Here is a 16,066-nt window from a genome sequence, read left to right on the forward strand (position 1 = left end):
GGTCGCCAAGTCACAGCGCCCGCAAAGTCACCGTGTTTCGGATTTGCACAATGTCCATCAGCTTGCACGACGATGCACTACCAAGAGTGAAACGCCGGGACTCGGGCAGTGACCTCAGCTCAGCCAGGGGTCGACACAAACTCCGTGAGGCAGTTGCTAGGGAACTAGGAATTGGATTCTACAGGAAGAAGCCCCCCCCACCCCCCCTGCAGTCCTTGTGGTTTCCTACACCAGGAAAAAGTGAGAGGAATGACGCAGAAGGCAGCGTTAGCGAGCGAGGAATGCCGCTGGCCTTCCTGACAAGGCGGGCCACTCTCTTCTGAATGCTGCGCCCCGGGGGAGGCTGCGGCCTCTCTGCTTACCACGCCGGGGACAAGGCTCATTTCTGTTTGCACGAAAGCTGGGAGTGGGTAAGTGTGACTGCAGGGGGGGTGGCAACATTGCACCCCATAAAGCAGAGAGAGCACAGAGAGCCGCTGGCACCGCAGCCCGGCCAGAGGCCCAGCGCGACGGCTCATTAGACGGCAGTGACGACGGGTGTCCGTGGGCACGGCGCAGTCCAGACCTTAGGCCAGTGTACACGTGCGCTCTACAGAGAGGCCATCTTAAGTAAGGAAAACACCGGGAGGACCAGGGGGTGAAGGTGCCTAGCTGGGAATCTGAGGGGGCACATCTTAGGGAGACACAGGTCTGTGGTGTTCCTGCACTGGTCCCTGCTGAGAATGGCCAGCGAACAGAAGTCTGCCTCCTCCTCCGGGGATGGAAGATCACAGGCTTGGGGGCGACTGTGAAGGGAAGACCTTATTGCCATGTGGGGGACAAATTTCTTACACCTCTCAAGTGCCACGTGCTGACTTGATCACTGAGACTCTGCCTGCCACGGCCCTCACTCTTGGCCAGTCCCTGGCCCCACCTGGAGCTCTCAGGAAGGTGGTGTGTGTGTGTCTTCGGCAGGCCCAAACCTCAGAGTCTAGGCTGTTATGTGTACGCGGCCTCTCTTACACCTGAATACTGCTTACCACTGGGGAATGTGGAGGCGACAGTGCCAGGCTCTTCCCTGGAATGACTCATACCGTTGGGGAGGCCTCAGCACAAACAAGGCCCCCATGTTCCAGGAGCAGAGCAGACCAGCAGCCTACGGATCATGGTGATTGGCTCTTGAAGACTGAGACACAATATGGTGGGCACCTCTGGGCAGGGGTGGAAGGTCTGGAAGCTGTGCCATGGCCGTCCTTACCGTGCTGAGCACTGGCTGCAGCTGATTCCCACATCCCAGGGTGACTGGGGGTGAAGAGAAGGACATGTGAGCAGTAATGGCGCTCACGTAAGGATGACCACAGTGCTCAAAGCACTGTGAGCCAGAGGAGGCCACGTGGCTTTCTCTGTGGTACAGATTACCACAGAGGATATCTACCAGCAGATGTGCACCCATCTGACCATCTGAGAAGAGAGTCTGTGTCCTCTTTCCTCAAGCCCCAGCTGGCCACTGGACTTGTCTTCACCAAAAGAACACAGACAAGAGATTCTCATGGCCAGATGAAGGACACCCCACTGTGAGACAAGCTACCTCCATGTGAGGAAGGCCACACATTGTGAAGAAGGTCATTCTGCTGTGAGGAAGGTTACCCCACTCTGAGGAATATCATTTCCATGTGACAAGGGTCTCCCTGCCGTAAGGAAGGCCACCTCCATATGAGGAAGTTCACTCTGCTGTGTGTAGGTCATGCTGCTGTGTGGACAGCCACAAGGTGTGGCACTGATGTTCTGAGGGGGAGTGGAGACCGTGGCACACTGGGCTGGCCTTCACCTGATGTGTGGGTAGCCCTGCCTTACACAGTGTAAAACAGAGCCTCCAAAAACCCGGAACATCACATCACAGCGCCCTCGGAGGGAAAAAGATCCCTTCAAATTCAAAAGTTTCTGTGGCTGCAGCAGATTTACGGCCCCACTTTGTTTTCTGTATGAGGAACAGACGTGTATTTTAAAAGCCATTATTAGTCTAAAAGCAACATTATGGGAACCGTGGCTTGTGATCCCATGTTTTGTTTCCGCATAGCTAGAGACTAACACGTTTACAATACTGTTAGCACAAACTTCGGCTTCAAGCATGTACAGACATAATTCCAAGGCATCAACAACTGAGGACAGGGCAGGGAGCATGGGAGCAGAGTGCTCACGAGCGTGCTACTGCGTGAGGCGAGGCTGGTATAAACCACTTCAGGATGTTCTGTCTAATTCCCATGGAAACTGCAAAGCGATACAGAAATCACACAAAAGCCAACAGGGAAAGAATTTACATTTACACCATTAAAAAGGCACGTGACGGGCTGATCAGCAGAAGAGTCTGAGGAGGAAAAGGGTGTGTGTATGAAGACAGCGGTGGAAGCTGAGAGGGAGCCGCACAAAGAAAACTGGAGAGAGAAAGCGCCAGGGGCCCTCGGGACAACTTGAAGCGGCATCACACACGGGTAATCTGATCCCCAGACGAGGGTATGTGAAACGTTTTTCAAATGTGATGAAACCTGAAAACCCACAAATACACAAAACCCTCAGCAGACCTGAGGCATAAGAAGCAGGAAGAAAATGACACCCCCCTAATCAAACTGTTCGAGATTCATGATAAAGAGAAAAATCTCGAGGCCAACAGAATGAAGATGTGTTACAGAGAAGCAGACGCGGATTCCTCCTGGGAATGACGCGAGCGAGGAGACACAGAACACCCTTAGGGCACTAGGCTGTCGGCCTAGAGTTCTGAACTCAGGGGAAATAAAGACAGCATCACACAGCAGTGTGCAGAGTCTGTCTCCTATAAGCCACGCTAGGAGAAGGTGAAGAAAACCGGGAGCTAGAAGAAGAAAAGTCGAGCCTGTGAGCCTACTGGTGAGCTCGGGCCGCTCCCTACTTTAGTTATCTTTCAGAACTATTTTATTAAGCTGGGCGGTGGTGGCGCACGCCTTTAACCCTAGACCTTGGGAGGCAGAGGCAGGTGGATCTCTGGGATCTCTGAGTTTGAGGTCAGCCTGGTCTACAGAGTGAGTTCCAGGATAGCCAGGGCTACACAGAGTAACCCTGTCTTAAAACAACAACAACAACAAAAAAACCCCAAAACCACAACTATTTTTTTATTATTTGTGTGTGTGTGTGTGCGTGCGTGCGTGCGTGCGTGCGTGCGTGCGTGCGTGTGTGTGTGTGTGTGTGTGTGTGTGTGTGTGTGTGTGTGTATACACTACAGTACACATGTGAAGGCCAGAGGATTAACTTTCTGGAGTCAGTTCTCACCTTCCACTGGGGTTTTGGGGATTGAACTCAGGTCGTCAGGCTTGCTGGGCAAGTTACCTGCTGGGCCAACTCACTGGGCCTTACTTAAATATCTTTAGAAGATGTGAACATCAAACAGCATAGAGTTCACGGTGTATAAAAGCACAGGCTTGACAGTGGCAGCGGGCAGTGGGGGGCTGGACTTCTTCAAGGTGTTTTTTTTTTTTTTTTTTTTTTTTTTAAAGACAGGGCCTCTCTGTGTAGCTTTGCGCCTGTCCTGGAACTCACTTGGTAGCCCAGGCTGACCTTGAACTCACAGAGATCCGCTTGGCTCTGCCTCCTGAGTGCTGGGATTAAAGGCGTGCGCCACCACCGCCCAGCGGTTTGTTCACAAGTTTTAAATCACTTGAAGGTGAACAAAGGCGGACACTCATCCATTATGTCTTAGACATGCATGGATGTGTGTGTACATATGCCTGTGCACAGAGCGCACATGCATACACACACACACACACACACACACACACACAGTATAAACTCTAAAATGACCACAGAAATAAAATAACAAAGAGTGACATGAAGTTAGCGCTAACAAGCCAGACAATGAATGAGGAACCGAATGAACACAGAGTTAGAGTTACAGCTGGTAAAAAAGGAGAGAAGAGCCACCAAAATATTCAGTGAACCCGCAAGAGTCAGACAAATATGAAAAAAGGGGGTAAAGAATGGATGGTAGGAAGAGAAAACCAACAGTGAGGTGACAGATAGACATGTCTGTCCCCAAGAGTTCAGCTAGAACAGTGGTCTTTAATACTCGGGTCAAAGCAGAATCATCAGACTGGGTAAACAAATCAGACCCGGCGACATGCTGCCCACCAGCAGGGACTCCAAAGGTGAGGACAGATGCAGGCTCAGAGGTAAGGGGAGGAGCCACCACGGAGGCACCCGTCTCGGGCAAGCTGGGGCAGAGTGGGGGCAAAGCAGAGGGAGCAAGGGGAAGATCAGGGAAGAAGAGGCTGCTGACGGCACCCGCGAGCACACCAGTGCCAACGCTCGAGCACACCAGCACCAACGCGTGCGAGCACACCAGAGCCAACGCGCGCGCACACCAGCACCAACACTTATGCCCTGAGCAACACAGCTCCAAACACACCAAGCAAAGGGGAGGGGACTGCACATGCTTAAGGACATCCAGTTTTAACGGGAGATTTCAGTCTCTCCGAGTGTGTGTGTGTGTGTGTGTGTGTGTGTGTGTGTGTGTACACGTGTACGTGTGTACATGTACATGTATACGTGCACACACATTTGATACCAGCAGACAGAGAATTAGGAACTGTGCAGAGGAGCTGGGAAACACCACCAACCAATCAACCAATCACCTTGACGACCACTGTCTCACACAGATTCTCTAATGCCCAATAAGATGAACCAAGTACTGGGTCACTCAAGGAATTTTTTAAAAACAAGTTTTAAAAGACTCAAGGCGTGTAAAGCATTCTCCCGGACAGTAAAGGAATTAAATGAGAAACCAATATCTGGAAAGTTCTCACGTATTTTGAAGTGCAATTACACATGTGTAGCTTGGCTTTGCATTCCAGTGTCTATTACATCACTTAATGCTCACAGCCACCTGGGATAGTGTCACCAAGATAGTGGGGCAGTCTGGGCATTTCTGTCCTCACCTCTGCCATGACAGCAGTGGCCGCAAGACCTTCTACCCGCTTGTCCCTTATGAAAAGGGTGGAAATCACCATAGAACGTAACTTGGTGATGCGAGGCCGCCACTCCTGGACCCTGGTCTGGTGGCTTGTCCTTCCTAGTGACACAGGGCACAGGCCCCACTCTGCCGCTTGAAGAAACTACTCTGAGGTTGGAGCCCAGCCAGGCTGTGCCTGGGGCCCTGACACGTGCAGGCCCAGGACACATATGAAACAATTTCTTCCAAGTCAAGGAAACTGCCAGTGGACAAGCACACAAGCCACAGCAACCGGGCCACTGAATGCAACAGTTCACTTCCACAAAGTTAACATTTACAGCTTTCACGGGGAATGTTCAACCTTGGTACAAATGATCCCCAGATCAGTGGGCCCCTAAACTGCAGGGCATTCGGCGACCCTCGTCCGATCACAGCCCAAGACAGCTGGTAGTGTGTGTGTCTCCCAGTTGCAATGAGAAGCAGGATCTGATGGCTGGAGCCCCACACGGGGTAAGTTCTGGAATCAGGAGGAAAGGTGGTGTTGGACTCTGGGGTTGAGTTAGCTGGAGCAACTCCCACCACAGGCCTGGCACGGGTGTGTCTGCATGAGCTCTGAGGGGTGGGTGAGAGAGGCCGGTCACAGAAGCCTGGAGGCAGCCAGGCCAGTGGGGGCTGGCCTGCAGTCAGCGGCCCCAAGCACAGGGCCTTCCTGGGCCTTGGGCAAGGACGAAGAGGAGTGGGAGGGGCAGCTGGGGAGGCTGAGTGGCAGATGTCTCTGCCATGCTCGGGGCCCGAGGCGATGCCGAGATGGTCTGACAGGGCCTGGTGCCCTGCATCCTCAGCTGCCCTCACATGTGGTAGCTCCAGGAGCAACCACAGGGGCCTCTCCTACAAGAGCTGCAGGCATGGGCTCTTGCACCAAGGATGTTCCAAGGGGGCGTGGATCAAGGGCAAAGGGGTGTTCCGTATTACAGGGGATGGCTCCCTGTGAGTTCGTGGCACACAGCCTGGCCCATGAGGTAAGTGGCTTCTCTTGATCGGGTATCCACCCAGTCATGGACCGCCACTTGCAGTTTGGCAAGGAAAAGAGAGTGCTGACCAGCAGGAGAAAACAGATGCTGAATAGGTACCAAGAAGACGTGCAGAGTAGAAGCACTGCGGGTCCAGAGCCCCGACCTCCCCCTGGAGCAGGAACCTTTCTCCTGTGGACACTCTCCAGATAGCCAGAATCCACAAGCTCATGGAGGCCCAGGCCTGTGGCCAGGAGGCTGAGCTCTTTGGATGGGAACTCGGTAGGTGTTCCTGTGGGTCTTGGGGACTGGGGCATACAGTCTCACCACGCCTGAGCTCTTAGAGGGCTGCTCTCATGTCTTGAGGGAAAGAGAGCATGAGATCCCCGCTAATCTCCAGCAACAGAATTAAACTTATCCTCCTAAACGTGTGTGACCTGTCTTCAGATGACAGCCTCTCCCCTCCCAATGCCTGTCACGGCTGAGGCAGTGGTTCTTTTTTTTTTTCTCCGTGTTATTTTGGTGCCTGTCCTGGATCTCACTCTGTAGACCAGGCTGGCCTTGAACTCACAGAGACCTGCCTGGCTCTGCCTCCGAGTGCTGAGATTAAAGGCGTGCGCCACTGCCACCTGGCGAGGCAGTGGTCCTTGAGGGCTGACGCCACCATTAATAAACTTTACGATTATTTATTTAATGTGTGTGCACATACAGATGCCACAGTGCACATGGCGCTCAGAGGACAAGCTGAGGAAGTCTGTTCTTTCTATGGGGTTCTGCGGACGGAACTCAAGTCCTCAGACTTGATGTAAGCGCCTTTACCCGCTGGGCTGTAACTTCCGTAACTCGGGCTTTTGAAATGCTCCGCAGTGCAGGCATCTCACGATGTTGCTTCCTGAACTCTTGGAAGCAGCAGTTTGTTTAAAAGAACGGAAGGGATGGGCTGGAGAGATGGCTCAGAGGTTAAGAGCACTGACTGCTCTTCCAGAGGTCCTGAGTTCAATTCCCAGCAACCACATAGTGGCTCACAACCATCTGTAATGAGATCTGGTGGTCATACATGCTGTATACAAAATAAATAAATAAATTAAAAAAAAAACAAACTTCCTTTAAAAAAAAAAAAAAGAACGGAAGGGATGACTTGGACCTTGATGTGCCCACAGGGCTTTGCCAGGGACAGGCCAGTCTACAGCTTCCCAAAGTCTTTGAGAGCACCTGCCTTGTGCTGAAAGACCAAGAGGGACGACAAGATGACAGAGGGCCCTGCATGGAGGGAGTGGCCAGTGTGGAGACACACCCACCCCTTAGACCACTGTTTGGGTCAAGAGGAAACAGATCAACACAGGGGAAGAGACGGCCTCAGCCCAGCCGAGCACCTGTTCCTATCACGGGGGGCCCAGCCTTATCCGACCGGAGCCCTCCCCGTTCCTCAGTTACGGCTGACCACAGGCTTCCAGGAGCCAGGGTGGTGGAGGTATTCTGTGTGAGAGGTAGCACCCTCGGATCCTTCCTTCCCAGGGTGCACTTCTCCCAGCTCCTGCTGAGGAGGGACTGGCAGATGGCATCTTCAGGCTGGGCTGCCCCAGCTCCTGGTGCCGGGGAAGCATCTGAGACACATGCCCACATACGTACTCGGCACCCTAGGGATTAGTGCTATCCTTGCAGCAACCTGGGGCCATCGTTCCCATCTTTAGAGATAGGAAACCTACACAGGAAATGAAACCTCCTACTCTCAAGAGAGAGAAAGGAGAAAGTATAGCAATGCTAAACAAAGCTGCCTGTGGGCACAGACTCCGTTCCTAGTCAGAGGAATGGAGGAGCAGGGAAGAAAGCCGCAGAGCCCAGGTCCTCGGGCTCATGCCGCAGGCTGTCCACCACCTGCATCAGGTACACTGCCCTAATATACATGTGTACCAATACATGCATGCTACAGAACACGTATGTAGACACGCAGGGACGTGCACCGACACACCCACAGACTCTGCCCGGCCTGCCAGTTCCCAGGCATAATCATGGCACCCGCGTTTGTGCTGACCACGGTGGAGGTGACATCAGCTGCTCCTACCATGGGCTTGACACTCTAACTTACAAACAAGTAATGCCGCACAAAGGCTTCCTTTGTGCATGCCGAGGCTGCGGGGCTTCACCAATAATAGGAGCTGAAAGTGATTTATTTCCCTGGATTAAAGGTCAGCTCAGCAGAGCAACAGTGCAGACTTCTATTACCTCATTCATGTTGCCCTGAGCAAGGCAGGGGAAGGAGGGGAGAGCGAGCGAGAAAACGAGGAGGGGTGGGCAGAGACAGGCAGACAGAGCGAGAGCGAGACAGATAAAGGGGAAGAGGAGGAATGAGAAAGAGAAAGAGAGAAAAAGGGAGAGAGGGCATGGGGGGGGGGGCGGGAGAGAGGCAAGTACAGTCCTCTATGGGTAACCGTGCGCAGGCCAGAACATCTTCCAACAGCTGAGTGAACCAAAAGGCATCCCTCCTTGCTAAGACTTAGCTGGGAAGCTGTAGGGTGAAGCTTTTTCTACAAGGGACATGCCCAACTCCAGGTCTGAATGTGAGAAATGGAGGCATTCTGCTGCTGCAAGTTTTGAGTGCATTCACACTGGTCAGAGGCGAATACCCAAATGTGACTCCCTGACTGTACTCCCTGAGTGTGGCACACAGCTGCTCTGGGTGATCCGTGTTTGACATCTCATGGATGCTGCACACAGTGGACTGTGACTGTCACGCTGTGGGCAGGGCCCCGAGCTTCTCGGCAGGGTTTCCAATGGTGCTCCAGCAGAGGACACACTCAGGGAGGCTGTGTGTGCAACTCTATTATGGCACCCGCGTTGTGCACACACCATGGAGCAGAGCTCCAGGGCCTACACAACAGTGACCAGTGGTCACAGCAGGCACCTCGTGGGAGCCACATTTGAGAACAGCGCTGCAGTAAGCAGCAGGGCCCAGGGACCCACCAGTCTCTTCCCGGCTATAGAACACAGGGCCTGTGAAGTCACATGGCATGTCCTCCTGCCTGCCAGGGACGGGGTGTCTGATATCAAGCAGAAGAGCATGTGGAGAATTTCATGGGTGGGCTGGGCTTGGAGCTTTTATGATATGGAAAGAACATTAAGATCACCAGCTTAGGGTCCTTTTTAACCTTATAATGGCGTGTGAGTGACAGATGCTCAGTAGAAACCATCCCCTAGCAGTTTCCTGGGCTGGTCATGAATGACAGGCTCCTCTCTAATGTTGTGAAGGTGAACTACAGCACATGGTCAGCTGTGACACCCAGCTGTGCTATGTGGAAGGCTGGTTGTAATCCTATGCTTCTAATAGGACATGGCCCTGTTATAGTCAAGGAACATCTATACTTGACCCTTGTCTGGGTTTGGGGCCCACAGCTCCCGAAACCTCTAGAATGGGTGGCATTGGTGGTATCCACCTTCTGTTACCCACCAAAAATCCATGCTGATGATGCCACTCCTGCAGGAGGTTGGTCACAGAGATTCCTGCCATGAGTTTTCTGCTCACCAGATCCCAGGGTCAGTGCTGGAGCTGGCTAGGACTATCAGTCCCAACAGCAAGATCTTTAGCCATGCTCCCACACTGAATCAGGTCAGCATGCTCAAGCCAGGATGCTGAAGTTTCAGGAGGGAACCGGAGAGACCACGCATCTTCCCTTTGGCCTTTCTCAAATGTTTACTTCATAATAAGCAGAATTTCAACAAAATGTCCCCAGAGTCCTTTCTATGAGCTGATCTACAAGCCATTTGACTGAACATGGCTATGGGAACCCCAGCTTCTAGGCAAACTGAACGGAGGGTATAGACCACCTGGGACTTGCTGCCTGTGATGATAGCTGTCTGATGTGGGGCTGTGTCTCTGGACGCAGTCAGGTCGAGACAATGGTCTCCCAGAGCTCAAGGGCCACAGTTTAACCCATCCATAAGCACTGATTGCACAAGGCCTGGCCTGGCACTGGCACTGGCCTAGCTCACACGCATAGCTGCATTCCCTCCGCTGTCCATGTCTCTGCAGGGATGAGATGGAGGGCCTGCCCTTGATGTTTTCGCCTGAATCCAGCTAGGCCTTCCTTCCCCAGCCTGCACCGTTGCCTGTGAACTGTCGTGGCAAAAGCACAGGTGTAGACGCCCACATGGACAGTCGTCACAGACTGTGCGAGTTCTAACCATAAAGCTGGCCTCTGTTCAGCCGGATGCCAACTACGGAGCCTGAGGAAGCACAGCCCTGAGACAAGGCACTGTGCGGTGGCCACCGGGGAGAGACTACTCTGTCGGGAGGGCCTTCTCCCTGTTATGCCCTCCTCATCACAGCCTAGGTCAGTTGGGTCTGGCTCTGTTCCAAGGCCAGCCACCCCCAGCTCTGGCCTCCGTGCCAGCCGCCCCCTCTGAGGCTGGGGCCCTGACAGGCACCCTCTGCTTCTCCTCAAGTACATGCCTGGGCTAATCCTTAACCAGGAAGAATTGGGGTTGGGGGAATTTCTAGCATCTCTAGGCTAGCTAGTGGCATGCCCTGTCCACTGGCCATGCATGGACAGAATACCAGTCTGTCAGCCTGACCCATAAGGTGAAGGGATCACTTTCCCCCACCTGGCCTATCATACTCCAAAGCAGCCAATAGGCTCAGGACCCTTCACACCCGACCTTCACCAGTCAGAGTGCAGCAGTGGCCATGGGGCTTCCATGGATGTGATGTGATCCCTGCCTCATATGTGCTTGGCCAGGCCCTAGGGAAGGGGACAGAGAACTGAGATGCTTCAGTTCTTGAGTGGGCCCAGGTTTATAATGAGATGCATGATACAGGATGTACAGGCTCCAGCATGTGGTGCTTCTGCAGAACAGGCCTCACGTGGCTTTGTGTCAAGGAGACACTGATGTATCAGCTCCCCATGAACTCTGCATCCAGATAGTTCCTGGACCTGCCAGTGCTAACCTGCAGGTGACCTGTGTCCACAGCACTGGCACCCACCACGCTGTGCGGGTGTGGGACCATCTTAGTAAGATGCTGCTACCTGACGGACAGGGGAAGCCCAGGCTTCACCGACGGGCCTACCCTCTGTGCCACGGCCGGTATGTGCAAATAGCTCATTGCATACAGCCAGCCACCCATTCTAATGGCTGCTCTCCTGTCACTGCGAGGCTGAGCATGCTTTCCTCTCTGGCACTTACAGAGGTCGGAAACCCCACCACAGGAAAGAGAAGATTGTGGGGTCCTTAGTCAAGCAGAGACAGGATTTCAGGGATAGATGGGAATGATAGCATGGGGACTCTCAAGACCTTAAAAAGTAAAGTCTAGACATCCTGGTTAACCACAAGCAGCCAGGGCATCCCTCCGGCTGATTGACAGCAATGAGCACACTAGAGGAGCAGCGGCATGAGTTAGTGTCTTCAGTGGTTAGAGGACGTAAGTGTCTAGACTCAGTACTAAAATATGACAAAGGTAGAGACTGGCACCCACAGCTCTCAATGGAGAGAAGGCAGTAACTAACTGCTAGTCTCCAGCAGTGGGCAGTGTGGGCTGGGGCAGGGAGAAGAAAGGAGAGTGAGACACACGCAGGATTTCCAGTTCTCCCGGCTTAGTGTGATGATGGACAGATGGACACCACCACGGTGTCACATGCCCTTGGATTAATTTTTGGGATAAAGCTATTCCTGACCTCATCTCCAACACAAGTGCATGAGCATCTGTAAGGGCAGGCTGTTTTGAGGGACAGAGACCTGGGCCAAGGGTCCGCATTGTCCCAGTGCCTGGGACAATTGTCTTTGAGAGCCCAAGCACAGCAGAGGCTACATAGAGGAGTCTCACCCTGAACCTGCAGGAGAGACAGCCAGAGCTGCAGCTCCCGGGATAGGGCCTAGCCTGGCCTAGAGGGAGGCCTGGGCAGAAAAAGGGAACCAGATAACCAGAGGAACCAGCCCAGCAGGAGGAGACTCTCTATAAACCACCTGGTGACCCGCCCCGGCCCAGAGAAAGGAGGGATGGAGGAACTTTTGAGAGCAGCGCACAGCTTCGGCCACAGCCTGGTCCATGCTCACCTCATAGTGGAAGTCCATGCAGGTCAGGTCCAGCCAGCACTTGTCCCCGCGGATCTTGATTAGGCCCTGCAGAGGCAAGACAGAGGACAGCATCAGTCATGGGCTAGTGGTTGAGAGACAAGGACCCCAAATAGGATTCACTTCTGGGGATGAAAAGTGACCCATCCTCCAAGGCCAGGTTGCTGTGCTTCAAAGAAGAAGGGAGGGGCCTCTTTCTGTGGGAAGTACTCCAGGAGGTAAAATCCAAACAGCTTTATGACTAGCACATGCAGGCTCCTCCTGAGGACTAAAAGCCAGCATGCCCACAGCAGGACTGTCATCCTCTACACAGTCAGGGCCTGCGTTGTTCTGGGATGGTATGCTGGGGGTGGAACCCAGGACCTCGCCCATTTTATGCGATCACTAAACGGCACCCATGGACCATTCTGCACTTTCTTTAAAGTCGTTCTTTGGGGAGTTAGGGGACAGCTCACTTGGTAAAGCGCTTGCCGGATAAGCACAAGGGCCCGAGTTCAAAGCTCACGAGCCACGTAGAAAGCTGGCCAATGGCGGTGCACATTTGCAGTCCCAGAGCTGGGGAGGGGAGACAGATAGATGCTGGCCAGCCAGGCTGGCCTCCTCGGTGAGCTCCAAGCCAACAAGGGGTCCTGTCTCAGAGGAGGTAGACGGCATTCCTGAGGGTGGCACTCAGGGTGGTCCTACGGCCTCCACATGTAGGCAGGCATGTGTGTGCAACCTCACGCACATATGCACCTACATGCACACATGCGCGCACGCGAGCACGCACACGCACGCACACACACACACACGCGCGCGCACACGCACACACACACGCGCGCACACGCACGCACGCGCGCGCGCGCGCACACACACACACACACACACATAAAAAAGCAAACGGGCTGAGGAGGTGGCTTGGTGAGCAAAGTGCTTATAGTACAAGCATTAGGCTCTGAAACTGGATCCTCAACATCCACTAAAAACTCTGGATGCAGTGGTACCCATCTGTAATGCCAACTCTGAGAGGCAGAGACAAGAGGATCCTGGAGGCTCTGCCTCCTGAGTGCTGGGATTAAAGGCGAGTGCCATCCCCAGTCGTCTTTAATGAAGGAGCTTCATCCAAAGGTACAGATCTCACACTGCAGGTACCCAGGATACCATTGAGGGAAGGCTAGTCAGCACCTCAGAAGGTTCAAAAGTTTCAGTGGGGGGCGGAAATGTGCGTCCACATCACGTGGCTGCTCCTGCTGATGAGCAGTGTTGATGGGAAGCCCAGGCTCAGGCTGGCAGGGTCTCCCCATGAGCGGAACGTGCCCAAGTCTGAGGATACGGAGCACTGGAGGGAGAAGTTTCCAGAGGAGCTTCTGTGACTCAGATGAGACCTTAGGCAGGGCAGCTGCGAGTGGGAGCAGCCACAGTTGGTCCCCGTGGCTCTGCCTTAGCCACCTCCACATCCTGCCTACACATATTACCTGGGCCCGTCCACCGTCTCTCAAGAAAGCCAGGGTCAGGTGACTCGCTTGTAAGCCAGGAGCAACTATCCCCGAAAGAACTAAAACCTTAGCTTGAGACACAGAGACTCAACTCCAATGTCTGTCATTTCCACACTAGCTGAGACAAGGTGAGGAGACAGCCTCAGAGAAAATAACAGTCTTCTGGGATGATAGTTCCTATACTCCAACTGTCTCGGAAAGTTCCTTTGGTCCATCCACCACTAAAAATCCATCCATCTACCCATCACACATTTACACACCATCCCTCCACCATCATCCATCCATCTATTTAACCCATCATTCATCTACCCACACACCATCCCTTATTCATCCCTCAGCCATTCACTTATCTATCATCTAATCACCTATCATCCATCTGCTCATTATCCACCTATCCACCCATCTACCCACTCATCCACTACCCACCCACCATCTATCCACACACCATTCACCTAATCACCCACCTATCAGCCACCAGTCCAAAATTCATCTACTCCCTGGTCCACCCACCATCAATCTACCATAAGCTTGCAGACTGAACTGATGCCAATGAGGTCTGGGTGGGCATAGAAGAAGCCACATCCTAGTGCAGGAGGGAGAAGAGGCAGGTCCATCAGAGATGCAAAGAAGAAAGGCCAAAGGGGGTCTTAAGATGCTATGACAAAGTGGCAGATAAGTGACGTATAAAAAAACCATAAATTTATTTCTTAATCTGGGGATTGAAAATCCAAAGTGAAGAGGCCTATCAAGGGTCCACTTCAGAATCACAGACAACTAGCCTCCCATGATAGCTCACAGGGTGGAGAGATGGTGAAGGACTTCTCTGGGACTCTTTTATCAGGGCACTTATAGCATTTACAATGATGCCCTCCACAGAGAGATCAGGAGATATGAACCCCCTGTTCATTTCATCTCACCAGGGATCAGGATTTGTGCTTGCAAGTGGATGATGGGGTGACAGAGACAGCCTCGGGGGAGGGTGTGCTGGCTAGTTTTATGTCATCTTGACACAAGCTAGTATCATTTTGAAAAAGGCAACCTCAATTGGGAAAATTCCTTCACCAGACTGGCCCATGGGTCAGCCCATGGTACACTTTCTTGGCTGATGATTGATGTGGGAAGGCCCAGATCACTGTGGGCAGTGCCATCCCTGGGCTGTTGGTCCTGGGTGCTCTAAGAAAGCATGCTGAGCAAGCCATGAAGAGCAAGCCAGTGAGCAGCACTCCTCTGCGTTAATTCCTACCAACAGGTTCCCGCCCGGCTTGAGTTCCTACTCTGACTTCCCTTAGTGATGATAGACTGTTATCTCCAAGTTTAAGACGAAATGAACCCCTCCCTCCCCAGGTTGCTTTTGGTCATGGTGTTTTATCCCAGAACCTGAAACCCTAACTAAGACAGTGGTATCCCTGGAGAGGTCCGGGACCGCCACAGAAGGAACGGGAGAGGGGCCTGAGGACGCCGGGATGGTAGGTGGGAGGCTTGCTAAGGACTCATGTGTCTAGAACACCGAGGAAAATGAGAGGTCAACATGGGGAGCCAGGAAGTCCCACAGAACCTAGACCAGGACATTGGTGGCGAGTGTGAGGTTCACTAGACAGCAGGGGGCATTTATTATGGCTGCTCAGAAAGTTCATGATCCATGGGGAGGCCACAAGGTTGGGTCACCAGACCTCTCAGCAAGGCTGGGGCTGCTGCCCACTAGCTGAATGGGTTAGTCTGGGCCTCCTAACAGTCTTTCTAACAAAAGCTAGCACACTGAAATAAACAGCACCTTCCCAGACATGCTGAGATCAACACTAACAACCTTCTCCCATGGGGAGGACGTGGGACAGCTGAGGATCCCCACAGGGACTGGTGGCACATGAGTTGCCTGTCCAGTCCTCTGGCTGCTGTGGGGTCAGCAATGGCTACTGCAGCTACCCAAGCAAGGTAACCTGGGTAGGTGGGGTTGTGTGGGAAGAGAGATGTATCTAATCCTAGACACACTTGCAGAGGGAGCCCAGGAGGCAGGCTAATCAGTAGATCTGATATGAAGGCCCAAAGGGGCTGTGGCCACATAGAGATGCTGGCCTGGGCCCCCTTAAGAACAGTGTTCAGATGTAGCCACTGACACCCAGGAGACAGGGTGAGCATAGCCCAGCACCTATGGGAACATGTGAGTGCTCACATGTGACAACTACCTAATGGGTGCCTACTCGTGAAGTCTGGTTTTAGAGGGAGCACTCTGTTCAGAAGCAATGTCTCCAGGGTGTCAAGGCCCCACAGGGATCCCCGCAATCCCGGCACCACAGGGGGGCTGTGCGCACTGCAGGGAGCTGAACTGTGCACTGCCTCCTGGGAGCACTCTATTTAAAGACTCGCTGCATGAGTTACTCTGACAACCAAGCTACCTCTTGGGAAACAAAAACACTCAGACGGTAAGCTCTGGGGGTGGTGTCCAGCGGAAGTCCCTGACCTGTACAGCCATGGTCACAGGAACACAGTGCTGCCGGGTAGGTCTGTCTGTCTGGTGCCTGACCACTCCCAGCTCTGCAAGGCTCAATTCTGTGTGTCCATCAAGTGGA

The 16,066-nt window shown here is 53.2% G+C and overlaps 1 protein-coding gene across 3 annotated transcripts in view; it reads right to left on the minus strand.

Annotated features, from left to right (window-relative positions):
* Positions 1–16,066, minus strand: part of Lmf1 (lipase maturation factor 1) — an 85,987-nt gene that overhangs the window by 17,069 nt on the left and 52,852 nt on the right. For all 3 annotated transcript variants that reach the window (XM_006978805.4, XM_076578130.1, XM_076578131.1), the window contains one exon: positions 12,010–12,075. In XM_006978805.4, the coding sequence (XP_006978867.1) occupies positions 12,010–12,075 (66 nt within the window). The remainder of the gene's footprint in view (positions 1–12,009; positions 12,076–16,066) is intronic.

Source organism: Peromyscus maniculatus, chromosome 8, assembly GCF_049852395.1.
Source record: "Peromyscus maniculatus bairdii isolate BWxNUB_F1_BW_parent chromosome 8, HU_Pman_BW_mat_3.1, whole genome shotgun sequence".
In the NCBI taxonomy this organism is placed as follows: domain Eukaryota; kingdom Metazoa; phylum Chordata; class Mammalia; order Rodentia; family Cricetidae; genus Peromyscus; species Peromyscus maniculatus.